Genomic DNA, 21,159 nt, shown 5'->3' with positions numbered 1-21,159 from the left:
GGGAGGTCATGAGACTCATTGTAAAAGTTCCAGAAGGCCCCTCGTCGACCTTGTGGGGAGATTGTTTTCGCTGCCGTTTGGTCAAGAATCGTCTGACACTTTTTCTCTGAAGCAGGTTTGTTTGATTATTTGTTTGCAAAGTTTAATTTCGTATGCGCCTCCACTCCGTCAATGACCAGCAGCAGACTGGACGTAACGGCCTCAGACTCTCCCACTGGAACAAAAGGAAAGTTAAGCATTTAATCCCTAGTATTGAAAACAATTGTAGCATTGTATGTCATAGAAATGTCATTTAAGTCGTATTTCTTTCTTAAAAAATAGCTCATGAATTACTACTTGGGGGGAAATAGTATACTATCTTATGTACATACTAAAGTATGACTATTGTATGACCTTTTTTGTAAATTATTATACTATAACCGTTTCATAATGTTCTTTGCTGACTATTTTTATGACTTTTTTGCTACATGATATACTTTGACTTTCTAAAGACATCCGATATCTAATTACCCTTCATGTATTTCATTCTTATGACGATTTACTGTGACTGACAAACATTTCATGACACCAAATGAGTTTTTGGACGACAAATTATGACTTTCACTTTTAACATTTATGACATACTATGGCTTTTTAATCACTTTTTAAAAATAGTAGATTTTTTTCTCATGACAGTGTGACATCACTTTTTATTGACTTTTGTGGGGACTATTTTTGACTATACTACGACTTGCTTATGACTTTTCAAAGACATACTTGTCTATTACTTTTTATGCATTTCATTTTTGACAAACATTTCATGACATAATATACTATAACTTTTTTTAATAAATTGTGTGAAACCGACTTTTTCTGACACGTTCATGACGAGCTTAATACAGTGACGTATTTATGACTTTCTAAGTATTACATTTTTCTGACACTATATATACTGTGACTTTTATAAATTGTGTATGAGATAATATTACTTTTCATGACATGTTACACTACAGCTTTTTCCTGCCATGCAATACTATTACTTTGACATTTTTATCTGAATTGTATGACATGCTACACGTTGCCTTATGACTTTATTTCATTAATCATACTTTTACAAATGTTTTATGAGATACTATAATAATACCTTTCACACCTTTTTATGACACACTATAATATGCCTTTTTAAAAACCTTTTATCTATTAATTTTTAGGACATACTTTACCGTAATATTTCAAGACAATTTTCATTATAACAGTTTACTGACCTTTTTATGACCTTTTCAAGTACAGTACTATTTTTGAAACGCATTCCTAAAAGGTTATAGTATGTCTTTAAAGTCATAGTATAGGGTTCTCATAAAAAGGTCAAGATAGTCGGTCATAATCATGTCATTCTAATTGATTTTAATTTGTCATAGTATATCATAAAAACACTGCATATCGTAAAAATCCAAAACAAATGCAAAGTAGTGCAGCGTCATAGAAATTTCATCAAAAATCATAGTTTAGTTTGTCATTAAATTGTCATGGTTTAGGTCATAAACAAGTCACTACATTTTCATTAAGTAAATATAGTTTCACAAGAATGTTACAGGAAATGTCAAAGTATAGTATGAAATCAAAAAGTAATTTAATAAGCGTTAATACATTTTGTCATTCATGTCAACAGTGAAGCAACAGAGGAAACAGAACCGACCACCACAGCAAACAAAGTGAGCTAAAGTAATAAGCTGTACAAATACGTGTTAATGTACATTTAATGTACTTATTTATATCTACAAAACTGCATCAAAGCCTGACTAAAGGAGGAGAAACTCACTCAGCGAATTAGAGAGACATCCGCGAGAACCGAAAGTAGAATCTGTGACAAGCTCAACGATGAGAAGAGGCTGAAGAGCACGTACTTGGTTTAATAGTGAAAGAGAAAAGAAAGAGTCAAGAGGCAGAGCGAGTTTTAAAAATAATCGTGGTTTATAAAACCCAGATATGACAGGATCACCAAAGTGTATACAGAAATACAAATACCATCAGGAAAACCATCATAGAACGGTGTTATACAATCGACAAGTACAAACTACTCTGTAAGGGGATTCGGGGAGGATGGGTCAGACATTTTCCTTTCTTTATGTCTCTTAAAATCACATTTAGCCACAATGTATTTATTCTATAATATTTTTTTTTGTATCTTATGAAAGTAGAACATCCATCTACCAAACTACAGGCACTATCACGTTCAGCTAGTTTAGAGAAAGGACACAAACATCAAGAGACGGAGAGGGCGGGGTCGACATACATCAAGCACTTTAACATCACGGGGGTTTCAGCAGGCAGTAGAAACAAAGTCACCCATGAGGAGAATTACATGTCAGGGCCGAGGATCCCCTCATCAAACACAAGCTGTACAAAATAACCCTGTTTCTGCTTTTTGTCACTGGGTTACACAACTGAACAGACACCAGCCACTAAAACACTAGTTTTTCTCAAAGAGAAGCATCTTAAAAAAAAGCTTCAAGTAAAGATCCAGGATCTGTTTCTGAGCCGATTCAAGAGAGACTCATGCAGATCTGGGATCAGTCGAACAGTATCTTGTCACGGTGTGGGTCTGTTCCTGCGCCCTACAGTATGTCAAAGTGCTCTTCAGCAGGGCAGTTCACAACAACAGATGTAACATCCACAATATCTTCATGCACATACACAAATGTACAAACAAGTGTTACAGTCCCAGGACCCCTCGCACCTCCCGGGAGAATTGAAAAAAGAAGGAATCACCGACAAGATACCACCAATCACATTCTCCAGTTGTAAGGATTTTTTCTTCCTCTTTTTTTTTTTTTTTATACAAACACATCGTCAACAGATTTACACATGAAAAAGAGTGCAGGATCGTGATCAATCAAAAACACAAGCTCCAAAAAACCACCGAAAAAATACTGCTTGTCTCGGAGCAATAACGGCAACGTATGAAATCAACCGTCGTCACAGTGGCAACAATGATTGCAAATATACACATGTCAAATAAATTAAGACCTCTGTACAATGTCAAACTAAAGCAGCATGCAGGCCAGACAAAACCTTTTACAAAACTGTCTGCTGTAGAGTTGTGCTCTCCGACACGAGAGAGGTGCATTGTGGGCTGTCTGTCTGTCTATGTGTGTGTGTGTGTGTCATGTTGTATGCCTATAGACAGTTATGGTGTGTGTCTAGTGTGTTTTCAATGGACTGGAAAGCCATCTTCTACATATTTAACATCTATACATATATATTTTTTTTAACTTTCTAGCGTTCTAGTTCACATTTAGCTCATTGCACATAGAAGCTGTTTGGCCTTTCAGCCGCTACAGGGGAAAACAAACGGGAAGAAACAAGCGTTTCTGTAACACACTTGTCTTGTGGCTCTCTGGGCTTCGTGTCTCATGACTGGCTGCTGGTGAGGCAACGCAGCCACAGGGAGCGACGGCAGCACAGAGAGCAGCGTGAGCGGGTCAAACAGGAAGAGAAAGTGAAACACACAAACCAGCTTTAGCATGAGCACCTTTTCTCTGAACAGCAGAGGGGCTTCACCAGCAGCAGCAGCACCACACTTTAAAGTTATAACCAACGGTTTAAAGAGTAAGCTGCTGGTTTGAAGAAGAGTCGAGTAGATGTCCGATGCACGGCCAATTTTCCCTGGAATAACATTCCTTACCTACGATCAGTAGATTGTATTTGATCGCACAAATCAGAACACTTGAAATGATTTTTGAAAAAGTGCGAAAATGAATGAGGCAACACATGAGCGACAAACAAACAAACAACACATATCTGGTGAAAGCATGGCTGAATGTGGTGGAACCTGGACAGGAGCTGTGAAACAGCTACAGATATGTACTGTTTAAGAGCACTGAAAGGGCTGTTGCAGTAGTGCCAGATCTGACTGCCACAAAGTCACTCAATGAGGTCATGAAAGGGACCCACTTTTATATTTCACACGTTGGACGAGGTGTAATCGTCTGTGTGCGTTCTGTTTTAGTATAATTGGGTGAAACCAAATCAAAAGAGGCTGAATCATTTGGTTAGAATACATGTTTTTGCTGGTGTGAACCACCCACATGGCACAAAAGAAGCCCAAACTATTAAAAGCCGCCCACAAAACATGTTTATAGGCACAATTAAGTACAAAACTGAGCTGTTGTCAGAGAGCTCAGGATATGAATACATGGCTTCTCAAACCGCACCACTTTGAAAGGTGAAATAAATCCGTTCATATTATAATAAAACTGCTGGGACTTTCAGGTTGAATGGACACATTCACAAAAGTAAAGCTTTGGTAGTTAATGCGAAGAATAGCAATGCACACACATATTTGATCTAATAGGGCACTTTATGACGACGTGACTCAATGATTCACAAGTCGGTGTAGCATCAAATGTTGGGTCGGGGATACATTGAGGTCTAAATATGAGCTTATTTAAAACATGGCACAAGTCTAACCAAGAAAAACATTCCAAACCGTATAAAATACATAAACAATCATAGTGTGGATGCTCAGCTAGACTCACTAGTATAAACAACACATGTAGTAGTACTTAACAACTACAACGGAGTAATAATGCACATCAAAATATATTAAATATATTACAAAGCAACTTCACAAACTAGAAATGTTTGAATTAAAACATCCCTTTTGGTGTAAAAGTTTTTTTTCATTGTTTTGTGTGTTAAATGCACTTTTCCTGCAAATGCCTCCAGGTCGGGATTTTATACTAAAAGGTATTACAACTCAACCAAAAAAAAAAAAAAGGCGGAGTATAAAAAGAATCAACAAGTTGAAACCAGTTGAACTGTTTTGATATGCTGTGATGTGTGTTGAGTCTTTTGATTGGCTTGTCTTCTCCCTGTGGATCCTAGTGTAGTTAAAAAGGATTGTAAACAGTCATCGATGCAGCTTCTCGGAAATAAATCCAGAAAAAGTACAGAAAAGAAATCGAAAGAAAGACAAATATCTCAAAGTAAAAGTTGTTTTAAAGAAGAGGAGGACAACCCCAGGGCAGTGTGGTTTGTTTCCACTAATGTGCAGAAGATTTCCCTTTACATCTGTCTGTCTGTCTGTCATAAGTTCTCTCCTCAACTGTATCTATTAAACTGTTTGTGCTTCATCAGCAGATTTCTTTTGTGTGTGTTTCTGCATTAAAGTGTGTACTGAGTGTGTTTGTCTATACTTATAAAGACCAAATATACTCACAGCAATGTAAATATGAGGTAAATTATCCAAAGGTGTAGATTGAGGGTCACTACTCTGCTATCACTATAAGGGAGAAGGGTTGTGTGTTAGTGAATGAGGTCCTTATAAGTATAGTATGTGTGCGTTTGTGTGTGTGACGCTGTGAACTCAGCTGAAGGCCTCATCATCCGTGTCTTCAATTAGCACCTTGGTGTCCTTTTTCAATCTAAAGGAGGATTGAAAATATGATTATTGTCATGTTTCATTTCATGTTATCATTTGAACAGATATGTTATTATATCTTTTACAGGAAAATGTACACAACTGGACAACAATGGCAACTGCATCATTCAACCTCTCACGACGTCTGATATATTGTATTTTATAAAATAAACAGTAAATAGTGACACGTTGTCCAAAAAGTAATCTTGTAACTTATTGTAGTGTGACACGGCAACAACAAAGATGAGACATGTCAAATCTCTTCAAGCTATTTCTTTAACATCAGCAGATTTCTTTGCCGACAGTGATTTAAATTTTTTTTTTATGGCCTCTGTGTTTATGGATCAAACTTAAACTAAATATGTATTAGAGTACTGATGAGCTGATATGTCCAAATGTTCATGTTGTTTCTTACTGTGAGGAGGACAGCAGGGGGCGCCGGAGAGACAGGCTGTAGGACCTCTTCCAGGTCTTCTTGCCTGAGCGGTTCCGGACGCCGTCGTCCTGGTCCATCATCTGCTCGAGCAGCGTCTGGTCGTCAGCGTTGAGTGGCGCCACGGAGATATCCCTCACGGCACGAAACTCACCGCAGTTATTCAGGTGCTCGTTCTCCAGACGGAAGAAGTTCCACACAAAACGCCTGCAGAGAGACAGACGGGTGGAGTCAGAGGACCAACCAGAAAGTGTATTAGAAATGAGTGATGGGCCTGACGGGGGTGAGTGGGTTGGAAGTACCCCATGTGTGACTTTGGCTGTGGATGGGTAAAAAAAAACAACTTGTCATGTAACTGAGACCCACCTGAAGACCTCGAGGGGAGCCAGCACGGTGGCAACGATGTCGCCCACAGAGTGGATCTTAGTCGTCGTGGACAGAGTGATCGTGATCGTCCAGGCGAAACGCAGGATCACATCTTCTATGATGGCACAGTAGTAGTAGGCCTGGACGCAGAGGAGACAGGATTAGCTGTGTGTGTGTGTGTGTGTGTGTGTGTGTGTGTGTGCGCGTGTGTGTGCGTGATGTATAACACAATCAGACTCTACCTTGTGTGGGTAAACTATTTCTTCTCTGAGGAACGTGTTCTCTCCGGCTCCGCGGTCAAAGAGACCCCAGTCCATGCGCAGATCCCAGATCAGCGTGTACAGCGAGCTGATCGTGGAGAACACGATCAGCAGGTAGAAGAACATGTCGGCGTCAGCGTGGCCTTGCTCTGGATCAAGCACACAAACACAAGTGATTGCAGATGACACAATGTAAAGATTTGGTACAAACGTAACAGTTTTTTATTTCTATTTTTTAATGAAGGTCGACAGACTCTACCGCCTCATGAGTCAACGTGCAGTCAATACTTTGACCACTAGAGGGAGCCCCTCTGTCAGGAATACACTAGCAAATGATTAACAGAGGACAGTAACTAAATCGTGGTGATTAGACTTTTACAGTTTTACAGCAGGAGGGTGTATTGTTCTGAAGTCAGGCCGTTTTGTATTAAAATATGCATCTATTGTACGGCATGTGCATATGCATGTGCTGTGAAAGCACGTAGAGAAGAATAAGTGTCTGTTAAAACTTTCTGTCCCACACGGCGTGTCTTACTTCTCATAACCAAGTCAAGACTCAGCACTTTAGAGGCTGAGAAAATGTTCTCAAAAGCCGACATGTACTTACTTTTTCACTACAGCTGCAACTTAAAATACTTCACATTTACATAATAAATCACAAGTCTGCTGGTTCCAAGACAGTCATTTCATTCGACTGTTCAATATAGCGTCACGTTTGCTGCGCTTCCTCATAAACAGGTTTAATAATTTGTTGACATAATACTACAGTGGCAGACTGTACATGTTGGCTGTAGTGACGCTTCTCATCATTATTTGTTGACCTGCCCACAGCTGATGAGTATTTAAAGGTCTCTAAGCTTGTTCACGGTCGTTTGACGTCCTGTATAATGTCAGAGCGTGATTGGCCGCGCTCAGCGGTCTGTGTGTGTCTTCAGGATGTGATTTGCTTGTTCCTCAGTGGGGTTGATACATGAATCAGCACCCAGTGGCCTCACACAGTGACTCACACAGACAGAGACAGCAGCCACCAGACAGAGACCGGGCTCGTTCCCATTTGTCAACGTCGCTGCTTCTTCCTGCTATCAGCCAAAGAGACGCCAGGGAGCAGAGTGGGGACATTTCTAACGGAGAGTAACTGCTGTGCTGCTCTGTTAACTGCTGCTCCCATTGTGCGGTTTGCTTCTCCAGCTGAGCGATGGGATGGAAGTAGTCCCTACGGCCACACCGAGATTTCCCAGCCGTAGATTATACTTAGTCCAGGACAATAGACTCTTTTCACTGGAGAATGTCCATTGATGTGAGTCTCAGCTTGTAAAGAGTGCAAGTATTTAACCCTTCAGTTTCTGTTAAGGCTGATGTGTTTTCCACCAGGCTGGTGAGCCACTGGACCATTCAAAGGTTGAGCATCGTGAGATGGACATTGCCTTGATTGGCTGCTCGGTGAGGGCTAACGGTGGTCACTCGACACACACTTGCTATTGATGTCCACGGGATAAACGCTGGTAAAGGCAGAGCACCTCGGCAGGCTCATTTTACACAACGTGTGCAGTTCCCATTGATGGAAAAAGGTTCACACCAGGAACAATCAGTCCTCCCTATTCATTCAGTGATTCATCATTTGTTGCCATGGCCACCAGATCCATCAACAAAGTAGTTAAGAATCCTGCAACTGGAAACAACAACAAACCTCATCAACCCAAATATATGAATTACAGAAATCTCCAATCAGAGAACTTCCACTTTGAAATGTCTTGAGATATGAGGCCTTATGAAAGAGCCACTCGTACACATTTGTTCTTTTGTAGAACGTGCAAGTGATTTAAAATAATGTTGGGTGAAAACAATTTGTAAAAAAAAACAAAAACATTTCCGACTTAAAAAACATCATCTGAATGAATTTATATTTTAAACACGGTACAAAAACTAAGTAAATCCAATTTAGATGAAACTAGATTAATAATTGATGGAGGGATTTTCTAGTTCCAGGTCCTTTAATACCACCACCGGGTTGACACCAAAGAAGTCCTTTTTTTTCACACATTTTGGGGACATTTTGTGAATAAAACTGATCCACAGAGTGAGCAGAACAGATCACCTTATATTGTAATAATGGTGAAATCTCATACACGCCCTCTTGAACATGTGGCGTTTACCAGGCTGGAACATGCATGTACGACAAGTTGTTTCAGTTAAGAGAGTCAACTCGAATAAGCAAACCTCACATGGAAAACTAAAAGAGTTTTAGCAGAATGCAGTGTGCTTGCAAAGAGCAGTTTGGCTTCAACCGGGTGAACTAGAGGTCAAGCAGGCAGAGAGAGACATTTTACTCAGAGTTGTGCCTTATCTCCATTGATAACGTGTGTGTTTGACGGAGGGTGAGGGAGGATGTGTGTGTGTGTGTGTGTGTGCGTGCGCTGCAATTTTTCTCCAGATAATGAACGAGGGGTCAGAACATGAAATGAAGTTATAAAAGCTGTCAGCTCTGGGCTCATCTTTATTCCAGCAGAGTCCAGCAGACATGTGTTCAGCCCTGGGCTGGTAATTACACTCTCCTCTCTTTTCCTCTCCTTTCCTCTCCTCTCCTCTCCTCTCCTCTTCTCTTCTCTCTTCTTCTCCTCTCCTCTTCTCTCCTGTCCTCTCATTCACGTTCTTGATATTTATAAATCTGTGAATAATCATCCATTCAATGTTGATCTTGTGCACGAGCCTCTGGTATTCTCTTGTTTTTTTTAGTTACTTCTTTCTTCTCTCCATCTAACCTTTCATTGTACCTCGCCCGCTGTGCTCTATCAGCTCTAAATGTTCTGATCCTTAACTGAAGCGCGACTCAATTTATTTCCCCTCTCACCCCCACGGTCATCCTCTCACAGTGACCAGCAGGACTACTGTTCCTCTTTGGTCCTGGTTATTTTAGCTGATTTTGGGAGTTTTTGATGTTGATATCACAAACAGAGGGATATCTTTTTGTTAAACTTGTGCACAAACACCTTCACATTTCTTCTCATTTGTGAGAATGTATTGGTTTATTTCCCCACCAAACAACACTTCTCTGTCTTTCAGAGGCTTTTTACTATTTTTGCCCACCATGCAACATCCTGTTCTCCTCCCTTTGCTTGTCCAGGAGATAAATCCCACAGGTTTTAAATTAACATTAGGCCTGTGACGATGTACATAAATGCCGAGCCTTTATTGATCCTGAGTAAAATCTCTGCTTTATTATCAGGCCTCACACGGTATTTTACAGAGTTTGGGAATTCTGACTTAACCAGGAAATCCTCCATCACCTCTGAGCATCTGCTGAGATTAAGAGTTTCATTACAGTCCAACCACATCTTCACAGCACCGAACTGAATGTTTCTCTGAGGGGATAAATCTGCTTTGTTCGCTGCAACACATAAAAATGATATAACGCTCAAATCCCATCTTGACAAAACACAGCCCAAAAACCTTTCTATCAAAAAACTAGTTTGCCACACATACAGGGGAGACTGTACCTCATCATTGAACCGATTTAGATTTGTAAATGGAATAACTCAACACTGAATACCACTCGGTCCTCTGTAGAGTTTAAAGAGAAGCCCATGATTTATATATTGCATTCAAGGTTTCAGTATTTTGCCTTCCTGGAAGTGAATGTGTGCAGTTCCAGGAAGGAGTGAGGTCACACAGAAACTATCCGAGCTGTGATCAGGTTAACAATGAAGGTGACACATCCACAGACAGAGAGTGGGAGCTCTGCCAGATAGTGACTGACACTCCAACCACCTTTCACAGTTGGACCCAGCCGTGTGAACAAGACTCCACCCGGATGTCTGCTCTGGCAGATGCTGGGTAATCCAGGAAGACTGTAAATCATCTGTTCCGCCTAAGGCTATAGCAGAGGATTTTGTCATACCTGTACTTGTTATTGCTCCAGAGGCTGTTTACTCATAATTCATATATGTGGATGCAGGATATTCTGACATTGGTGCCCATATTTGTTCATCAACGGCTTTAAAAAAAATTGACCATCGTAATAATTTCTTCAACAGATAAATGAAATGTCTCCACAAACGGCAATTTCCTGAGCCATCCATTCACTACCCACGAGTGTAAGGGTTCCCACCCTGCTCCTTCGCTTAACCAGCGATTGGTCTCAGCCTCCATTATCGTGCTGGATGAAAGACGGCTTCATAGAGAATAACACATGAAGAGAGGCCATTAGTCTACAGGCTTCAGACCAGAGGAGGAAGGAGGATATGGTTTAATGGACGGCTCTCCTACTGAGCTATAGAAGAAAAGAGGAAGAGAAAAAAGGTCCGTCTGTCTGTATGTCTGTCTCTGTCTCTTCCTGATTCATTCAATATCAGATCACTGGCGGTCAGCTTTGGAAGCGAGCGTATTGATTTGAACTGATATCGTAAAAGAATAAAGTCAAGCTGGGAAATAACATTTAGCGCTTTGAAAGGTTGAAGATGGAGTTTCATTGCTGGCATTTTGCTGGCAAATAAATATACAAACTGGCATCGGAGACAAGGTTAAATATACAAGTGGCAAAAAAAAGTGCTTTCAAACGATCTGCGAGGACAAACATTTGTGATGCAAAGCTGAAATACAACGGATGCATACTGAAGGGACGCTTTAATGCCTGGGTGCTGCGTCTTTGAACATGAACTCCTTTGTGATATGGCTTCGGAATCTGAATAATTGCAGGCTAATTGTGGAGCTGTTGGAGGGAGAGAGTGAGTTGACTTTTAATGGTAACCACTCTCTCTTTTTGCCTTTCAGTCTCGTTTCTGGTAGATATCAAATGAGGAGTTTCTTTCTTTTTCTCTATTTTTCTATTGAGCTATTCCTCCTTTCCTCTGGTCTGTCTCTTCTTTCTGTCTGGCCTCATGCCCACATATTGAAAGCCATATTATGAGAGCAGAACCTTGTTTATCCGTGGCTGAGTTGGACAAACCTTTCCCATTTCCATTATAAAGCTCTAGACACTGACAAGGAGCCAAGGCCAACTTCTACCATTTGCACTCAAGGTCACCTCTGCTTTCTCAGCACACACAACTCAATTCAAAAGCTCAAAAAGCCTGTATGTTGTTGACATGCTTCTGTTACAGCAATACACAAATACTGCTGCTCTTCTGAGCTGAAATTTACTGCATCGTAACTGACTGAAGATGCATTTCTACATCACCATTTTTACTCAGCTCCGATCACACACTTCCTACCTGAGGTACATGCCACACAAAAATAGATATTTCAGTGGAGATATAACTGTGTGTCCTGGTTCCTACCTCTGTGTGTGGCATAGAGTGCGGCAAATGTGACGACAAAGAAGGTGGTAGAATATTTCCCAGCATTCACCAGGTGAGGGAAGGCCCTCTTGGTGTCGCGGTATCGCCTGAGGCATTGAATGAAGCGGAACCAGGCGGGCAGACACTGGATGATGGCTCGCAGCCCGTAGGAGTAACTGTGGCAAACGTGGTAGTCAGGGTCTGGAGAAGAATAAAAACAGTAGTTAGTCTCAGCCTTTTCTCTAACATAAGGTCCTCTCGACTTTCTCCTTCTCACAGGGAGGCTCATTATTATGAGAGTCACACGGCGACCTCTGAGTGACCAAACATTTCCGATCCATTAGCTCCGTGTTAATTGGCCGCGTGGAGGCCGAAGTGTCACTGTTGGTGGAGTGGACGGACAGCAATTAAAACCTTATTCACATCGTATTTCCTGACAGGGCAACTCAACTGTCTGGCACACTATCAAATTAGTCCGAAACCTTTAGAACCAAATGGTTGGTGTCTTTACAATGATGCGATATATGATGAAGAACAAACAAAATAAAAGGTGTGCACATGTTTGAATACCTATAGCATCAATCTATTGTTTAGCGCATTCAAGGATTTTCTTTGTGTCTAAATTTTGCAGTTTATTATCTTTAGGTGTTTCTATTATCCAGAAGCTTCATCCATGTATATCTGCTTCAGTTAAAATATTTTCCTTATAATTTCTCGGAGCACAACAAACTCTTGAGAAGAGGAAATTAACTCTACACTCAGTCGACTGAGGCTGCTGTCTCAGTCTTTCTGCCTATTCTTTGAGGGATGTTGGGGAAACCGTGGGTCTAGAAAGAGGAACTTTCTCTTCAATGTTTAATGAAATGCATGCATTATTGTGGTTACATGACACCTCTATCTATATAGAAATGAAGTGTACCCATCTCTTTTATAACAATGTTGTATGTTCAGGCATTGTTTTCGATAGCTGAGTATAAACCTTTCACCTCCTCGGCTCCTGCGATGTTTCATCTCTTCACAGACAGAGGCACAAAGAACATATAGTTTAAAGTCTGAACACAGATGCATGTCTCACCTTTAAACAAGGGCAGCAGGCCCTTGCTGTTGCTCCACTGCAGCTCAAAGATGTAGTAGCAGATGAGATACTCCAGGTCCATCAGAACAACCACCAGAGAGTTGAGCTGATCAGCCAGCCAGAAGTCTGCGAACTCCACCCTGTGAAACGGCGCTGTGACCACACGGAACTGGAAACAGAGAAAAGAGGGCAGGTGATAAGGTTAAGCTGTTATTTTTTTTATGTAATATTCATTATTTTCTCATTTAGCTCAAAGTGCATTGAAAAATTCATTAGTACAAGCCGGAACGAGTGTATCAAAGCATCTAAGAAAAACATGCGTTCCTCATTTATGAAAAAATGTTTAGTGCATTTCAGTAAACACCTTGGCTGACCTCACTGCTACAGTGAATTCTGATTGTGTGTCTGTGCTTTCAACACGGGGACTGAATTAGTCAACAATTAGTGAGTGTGAAAGAAGGGAATAACGGCTATTAATGATCTGCAACACATGAAGGGATCATACCTTATCAGCGTAACACAGAACGACCTAGTGAGTCCTGCTTTGTGTCTGTGTGCACATATCTGTTCATTTGTGTGGCACTCTTCACTAGTGTACAACACATGATGTGACTGGCAGTGATTTGTGGCATGAGTTAGATTCTATGGGCATGTTATTTGGGATACGTTCTCTTGGCAGGAGCTCAGTTATTGACCGCACTTTGTAAAATGATCCAACGCTGCTCGACTCTTTCCATTTACCCCCCAGGCCACTTCTGACATTCAGGAGCAACTGTAGGCTTCACACCATGAACACTTTCAGACAAACATGCACTCTCCCTCCACTGAAAATGTCAAAGAATATAGATCTTTTTCTTTACACATATCAGCTCATTACATATTTTTCTTAACCTGTCAATCAAAGTCTGTATTGATCGAGTGGCCATTTTACCAATATCCGCTCTATCCGTGTGGATGTCTCAAGGCTAAACCCTCTGCTGTGGTTTTCATTTCTTGAGCAAACACAAGTAGCAAACACAAGTAATGCAGGTGCTAGATCTGCAGTTTGTCCTTTAATTAAATATGTGTCCTTTGTCTGGGGTCTATTGTCAGAGGGAATTAGCACATCTGGCATGGAAACATTGTATAGCACTGCTCGAAAAACAACAACAGATTGGTTTTTTTCCAAGAAAACTACAATTTCTCCTGAAATGTCCTTAATTACTTATTGTGTATTCTAGGAGGCAACATGTCTGACATCCATGAAAAAACATCTCATATCAGCTATAATACTGCGTAGGTTGTTGTGATTACTGAGGACCAATCAAGACTGAGGCTGATTATGGAGCCACATCAGGGGAGGAGAGCTGAGGGAGTACTGCTGAGGACTGTGCGGAGCTTTGAAAGAAAGGACACAAATATGAGGAGGGGGTATGCTGCTGCTGCTGCTGCTCTTAGGGAGTAGTAGGGAGGGAGGAGGAGGGCCAGAGGAGTTCAGGGCATCAGCATACTGATAGATCTATGCCTATAATGATTGCACAGTCACAACCCTCCACCTCCCCTGGGACGAGGCTGCATTCTATTATCCCTCAAACCCTCTGCCCTCTGTCTTGCTACATCCCCCTCTAGATGCACACACACACACACACACACACACACACACACACACACACACACACACACACACACACACACACACACACACACACACACACACACACACACACACACACACCCTCACTCCTGTAGCTTGGCTCAGACAAAGAACAGTGTAACATAGAAGGGTTTTGTAAACATGAGGCTTGAGATATATATCTACATGCATTCATTGTCTGGAATAGAGACACACACGTGCACATGCTCATGCGTGTGCACACACACACCCACACACACAGTTCTGTCATTGTATTTTGGGGGTTTAAAGGGATTTGGGTTAAGGTTAGAGTCAAATTTATGGTTAAAGTCAGGGTTAACATTTTGTTTTGTTGGTTTGTCCTCAAGTATATGTTTTGCAATTGGATGTACATTTAATACAAATTAATACATATTCCCCATTAAACCCAGCTCCACTCTGTGCTGCAATTAAAGTTTATTTTGTGTCAATACCATATTCAATCCTCAGCCAATATATGCCAGTGTCTCACATTGTCTCATTTTGTTCACATTTGGTTTATTTTATTATGGCGACCCTCTACAGCGATACTCACTGCTGGCTCACAATTGTCAACATGTGTCTTTGTGTGTCCATGAACCTTGACCAGCTCAGATTTTCAGACGCTCCAAATCAGTATGATTGGTGGCACCAAAGTGCAACTTGTAATTCTTTTAAACTGAAATAGCATAGGAGTAAAAGAGACAAAATTAATAGACTGACCAGCAGCTTGAGAAGCCAGAATCGGGATTTGTAGTAGCAGGTCTTAAAGGGGTTGAGGAGGAAGAGCAACATGAAGCCATAAAGGATAAGCGGATTGATCTGCATGGGGAGGTAGGTGTACTCCGAGTAGAGGCAGGAGAGGATGCTGAGACACCACAACACACCGAGGAAACCAGCAATCTGCAGCACACGGGGGAGAAACAGAAGCGAATGGCATTTCTAGAAAGCACTTTTGACAGATATTTTCAATTAACAAGGCAATCTGAATAATTCTGTGCAAATGATGTTGTGTTTTGTTACTCCATTGTATAAATAAAACCCTGTGGACATTAGATATGTACTGATTCTGCTGAATGAAATAAATAGTAATGTATTCCTTGAATTTGGATTACCCTGATGGCTTAACAAGCCAATTAATCCTATTGCATATTTAAAAAATGATGATCACTCATTCAATCTGAAAACAAAGTTGGAGAGAAAAAGAAAATGTTCTCTCATTCAGTAAGATGAATAATCGTTTCCATTTATTTCCTCGCTCTGACCTCAAACAGGTGTTGGTGTGAGAGGTTGTTTCGGGGGTTGATCTCGAAGATGAGCACATGGTTAACTCCGGCCTGCCTCCACCCGTAAGTGTTGATGCCCAACAGGAAAAGGAACTGGATCAACAGGAAACCTCCTCGATATATCCGCACCAGTGGCCACACATTCTCCAAGCGGATAAACACAGCGCCTGATAAAACCACAGTGGATTTTTTGCTTTTTAAAAGATAAAGTATAAAACCCTTTACCGTCGGATTGATAACATAAAAACCTGTCACTCATGCTCCTTTTTTTCAATGTCAAACCATCTTCCAGAACTGCCAGTTATCTTACAGTGACACGTTACAAATTGTGCAGGAAATGAAAAATGTATGAATCTGGATGTTAATGTGACTTACCGGTAAGAATGAAGGCGATGGCGAGAATGATAAAGAAGCCGCAGTAGAGTCCCACACGGAAGGTTGTCCAAGCCAACGCAGGCTGAACCAGGCAGACAGAAAGAAAGAATACAGAAATAAATGTAATTAATAAGACTAATTAATGAGACAGCTATCTACCATATTATACATATTAACAAGCTCTCAGATACTAAATATGGATAGAGATTCCAATATTTTTTTATGCTTTGTATTGGTCTCCATAAAAAGCTCTGACTACTTTAATGTGTTTAATATATTTGTTATGCACATGCCTGCAATGGAAATTGGGTGATCAATAGTCACATAGCACAATTCAAGTCCGACATGACAGTAATTAATGCATTAATAACAGTTGATATAACATAGGGGGGTAAAGTGCCACTGGCCTCGATTATTCCTGAAAGATATCCTGTTCAACAATGGAAAGGCACTTATAAAATCAATACTAAAGGCTCTCATGGTTTCTCTCTCGTTGTCTCTTCCCATCTTCCTCCCTCTCAATTTCTTCCATAACAAACCTCTCACTTTTTGTTTTCAACCTTTAGTCACTACCAGCAAAATCAACCATCTTAAACTCAACATTGCCGTAAGATGAATGCAAAAATTATCCTCGCTGAGATATTCTGAGGCACGGACACCACATTTGTATTCCGGTCATTTAATACTGGAGCGTAAGGAGGGATGACTTATGAAATTGAAAGTATGACACACATTTATTTTGTCTTTATGGTCTAGTAATTCCATTTAATTAAAATAATCTCTCCCTATTTTTAAAAAAAAAATGGTTGATATGATTAAATTTTTCTGCATTTTTAAGAGAACATTAATTTGCTTGAAAAGTTACAAGTCCAAACATGTGTGAGGCACCAGATGAGGCTCATATGACAAAGTGATCTCCAGTGTATCCAGCTGTGCTTCTGACCTGAGCTGCCCCCAGTGGAGGAACTCTCAACCTCTTCATGGCCTTCTGACGATCTCCTCCCTCCAGCTCTGTGGTGACGATGGCCTACACACACATGCGCGCACACACACACACACACACACACACACACACACAACAAACAATGCTTTTATTTTTGTATTATAGAGTATGTGTGTGTTTGTATCTGTATGCGAGCAGACACCTCTGTCTCTGAGATAAGCTGTGTGATCTTCTTGCAGGTGTAGAAAGGGGCCACCTCCACTTGAGCCACACGCCAGTCGGCCCCGCGAGGAGTATCCAGGATCTTGTCATGTTTCTTCAGGATTTTACGGAAACCAGTGAAGTTCAGGTTCTGTGGACGTCAAGGAGGAAACAATTGTTACATACCGGACAAACTGATTGGAAGGTTTATTTATCATTTTAAAAAAATACAGAAGGAAGTGCCAAATCGCATTTTTATTGATATGAACATGTTAGTGCTGATAACTCTAAAGATTACATGCTGCTTTATTTATTTTCATCGGCTGGGACCAAACCTTGAATGCAAATTGTGTAATTTCTGTAAATTGCGAATTGTAATGATACCTGGTAGTTCTGGAGCAGGATGAGGCTGAGGTAGAACTCGCTGAAGGCTAGCTTCAGGTCCTTGATGTTGTGGTGTTTGCAGCGTTCCTCCTGCGACAGGTGGAATATTGTCTTGCGTCTCCGCAGGCCGACCGGGGCGTTGCTCTCGCGCTGGGCGTCCAGTGAAGACTGAAGCTCATTCTGCAGAGTGGCAGAGCGTCTCTGTGCTTCAGCAAGCTTTTCTACAGGTGTGAAGACAAGAACAGAATGAAAAAAGAGGTCTACGTTTTTCTAATGGCTTATAATTGCTTACTACTGTGTTGCTTGTACTGCACCACATTCATGCATTTTTGTAATGCATTTATCCACTATGGAAAGTTGTGCAGAACAACTGAAGCTACTATTTTTACTCTGCAGTTGTTACATATTCTATGTAGTCGAACGCAATAACTTTATGTTGAGTCCTGTTCTACTATGAATTGTTGGTTTGATGAATTAAAGTCAATTTGATTCAATATTACTTCCGAGGACATTTTTAAGTAAAGGACGTAACAAAAATTAGGGTTATTAATTAAAAGCAAATAAAAAGCATTAATAGGCAGAGTTAATTATTCAAGGCAATCTATTATTCACTCTGTTAGACATGTTTTGGTAATCTAACCATTATGCCTGAAGGAAAGAAGAAAGACACTTTTATACACCCTGTCTCTTCTGCTCTCCTGCTGTCTGTTCCAGAAAGCAGAAGCATGAAGACTATTAGGCTGAGCTGAAATGTAAATGCTGCAGAGGGAAGGACCATTATCTGGGTCAGAGATAGGTTAATATACCCAGAAAGAGAGAGAGGGGCGGGGGAGCGGGGGCAGTAACCTGCATTTCATTAACTGCTCTTGCATCTACCTACTTTTCCAACAAAGATTAGTCCTCATTCTACACTGCTTCTTTTGTTTTTACCAATCGAAAGTCATACCAGGTTCAGATATATGAAGCCCATATCTTGTATTGCCCCTTTGACCAGTCTTCTCATCCTTCTATTCTTACAAATAATGCTAGAGACAGAAATAAAGACATTTTGTCAGTTTCCAGTCACATAGATCAAGACAAGTAGTTTATTTCTAATGAAATCCAAGTCGTCCTTTTCCTGCAGGCAACATGGCCAGTTTGTGACCAAGAAGAGTCAGCTGAGTGCGTGTTGTTGGCAAGCCGATTTAATGCACATACTCCTTGATGTATTTTTAGGTTTGTACTAGTTAAGTATCTTAAGTATGAAGCGAATGTATTTACTATTCGATTCCAGCTGGTGTGGATACCATTAAATGAGAAGACCTGGAGTTGCATAAAAACACTGATATCTCCTTGCAGTACTGTTTGTGACAGCAGTCTGATAACACAACAAATCGGATTCGGTTCGAAGCATACTGCCAGTCTGCTCGCCTGTGGAGCTCAGGCTCCAATAACTGCTCGTCTGTCCGAAACTCTAGAGCCTGCATCTAGAGTTTTTACCCTCGACAATAGTGATAACTGTCAGACACATTGAATTTGAGTATCTCTGACACATTTCCTGCGTCAGAGACACTGAAATTCCTTCGTAACAATCACAAATTATCACCACAAAAAATAAGAATTAATTTAACATTCAGGATTTGTTTTATGATGTGTCCATCTCTGGAATTTATCAAATATTCAAAAATATCAAAAATATATTTCCTCTGCTCTGGTCTCCATTGTCTCCTCTCTGGATTAAAAATAATAATATTATGCTGTCCTCTTTATTGACCTCTCAAAAGCATTTGATAACATTGATCATAAACTCCCACTCCACAAACTCTATAGGACGAAGTCTAAAGGTCTGGCTGAGGACACACTTAATTGGTTCCACTCCTACCTGACAGAGAGAACTCAGTCAAGTCAGTTTTACTTGCCAAATGGTTTTATATTAGACATATATAACATCATTCTTCCTAATAGTCCAATGTCCACTTCTATGCTGATGATAGAATTGTATGTATCATCACGCCATTGATGTTTTTCCAATTTCCAATTACACCTGTCTGTCCTTGACTCAGGAGATATCTGTCATGATTCATCAACACTTCAGCTTTGAAACACAGCTGTGTATCACAGCGCATCACTGTTCATCATAAATGACAAATTTGCGACTGAGCATTGTTCTCTGAATCACAGGATGGGATGGACCCCATTACAGTTAAGAAGAAATAGCAATATCATGTTGTTATCAAGCTAAACCACTGAAGTTTCCAAACTACCTCACACTTCTTCTCTCCTTTAACTCTAGTAAATAGAGTCTGTGATTCAGGAGCTACTTCCCCTTGCATATACCTCATGTTTGTATGTTGGCAGAACTGGTTTTTAGCTATATTCACTTTTTAAATGGACCAAACTGCAAACTGCCCTGAAACTGCAGTCCTCTGTTCCCTTTGGTGACTTGAGAGCTTCATTATCTGATGTTTTCCATGATTGTTATACCTGTATTTAATTCCTTTTTGCTGCGTAGTCGTTTCTGCTTTGCTGATTGTGTTATTGTGACTGTTTCTGTTCCCAGGTTTTCTTTGGAAAAACAGAGATCTTAATCTCAATAAGACTGATTCAAATGAAGATGAAAATATTAATAGTAAGAAAAAGATGAAAAGCAGCAGTGATGGTCTGGAGTGCTCACTAGTGACTTTCAGGCTTTGTTGCTTCAACAAACCCACCCACGCATTTTCCAGATATCACACTACCTTCCTCACAGAAAGGCTTCTCTGACATCTGAATTCACAGTAATCCTTCCACTTGACTTGTACAGTCTGTCACAGCAATGCTTGGATGAACACATGACAACAGCAGGAGGCGTGAGAAAGTCAAGACCCGAGCTGCCGAGGACAAGTAGTTTTAGATTAAATCTGAGGATTGCAGTTGCCCATAACATTCACAACAGAGGACATGGCTGGACAGTTCATGTGTGTGCTGGTAATGGACTTTAAAGAGATAGGTGTTAGTGGATTAGATTTCAACTGGTTTGGCTTCAGTGGAGAAGTTTAAAGAGTCTTTTGTTCTTCCTCCGCTATTAAAACAGCAGTCTGCAAAAATGTCTTTTTGGTGTGCGTTTAACCCATCAAGATGAAAGTGTTGTCCAACAGGATGGATTTCAGCGCAATGCAGCAGAATGGCTTTAAGAGGTCAAGGACCCCTTTCAGAGCGAGTTTCAGAGGGAAAGAGCTGTGTGAAGGCAAATGTCTTATGTAAAGTCAGCACACGATTTATTTCCATCCAGCCGCCAGCTCTCTTTCTCACAACCTATCCAGCTTTTTCAAACTACTACACACTATACACACACTTACACACACAGTAACTGGCATCAGATAAAGCTGTGTGTGGAGGATAAATAAGATGCCTGAGAGCAGGAAGGAGCCGCTGATGTTTTCATATACAACATTTAACCAACCTCACTGCCCATGTCTGCCGAAAAGAGAAGGTGACTCACCGTCTGTAAGACTAACATGAGGCGAGTCTGCTGTCAACAGACTTACACATACACACTGACAACATCAGAAAG

The 21,159-nt window shown here is 40.7% G+C and overlaps 1 protein-coding gene across 2 annotated transcripts in view; it reads right to left on the bottom strand.

Moving 5' to 3' along the window:
* Positions 1-104: 104 nt before the first annotated feature.
* The window catches only part of xpr1a (xenotropic and polytropic retrovirus receptor 1a), a 65,183-nt gene continuing 44,128 nt past the window's right edge, over positions 105-21,159 (bottom strand). The window contains exons 5-17 of one of the 2 annotated variants that reach the window (XR_011078306.1): positions 17,628-17,848; positions 17,245-17,394; positions 17,043-17,126; positions 16,100-16,181; positions 15,704-15,891; positions 15,162-15,341; positions 12,809-12,977; positions 11,734-11,934; positions 6,443-6,609; positions 6,201-6,340; positions 5,817-6,041; positions 5,201-5,405; positions 105-214 (exon numbers count right to left, since the gene is read on the bottom strand). Coding sequence is in view for 1 of the 2 variants with exons in the window: in XM_068591224.1 (XP_068447325.1) it covers positions 5,348-5,405; positions 5,817-6,041; positions 6,201-6,340; positions 6,443-6,609; positions 11,734-11,934; positions 12,809-12,977; positions 15,162-15,341; positions 15,704-15,891; positions 16,100-16,181; positions 17,043-17,126; positions 17,245-17,394; positions 17,628-17,848 (1,865 nt within the window). In the remaining variant the exon portion in view is untranslated. Of the gene's footprint in view, positions 215-4,320; positions 5,406-5,816; positions 6,042-6,200; positions 6,341-6,442; positions 6,610-11,733; positions 11,935-12,808; positions 12,978-15,161; positions 15,342-15,703; positions 15,892-16,099; positions 16,182-17,042; positions 17,127-17,244; positions 17,395-17,627; positions 17,849-21,159 lie in introns of those variants that run through there. The other variant, XM_068591224.1, reaches the window with a different exon arrangement.

Source organism: Clinocottus analis, unplaced genomic scaffold (genome assembly GCF_023055335.1).
Source record: "Clinocottus analis isolate CAN_PGR_092001 unplaced genomic scaffold, fCliAna1.0.p SCAF_25, whole genome shotgun sequence".
NCBI classification, from domain to species: domain Eukaryota; kingdom Metazoa; phylum Chordata; class Actinopteri; order Perciformes; family Cottidae; genus Clinocottus; species Clinocottus analis.
Note: the sequence above shows the minus strand (reverse complement) of the source record. Positions and strands in the feature narration are given on the sequence as shown.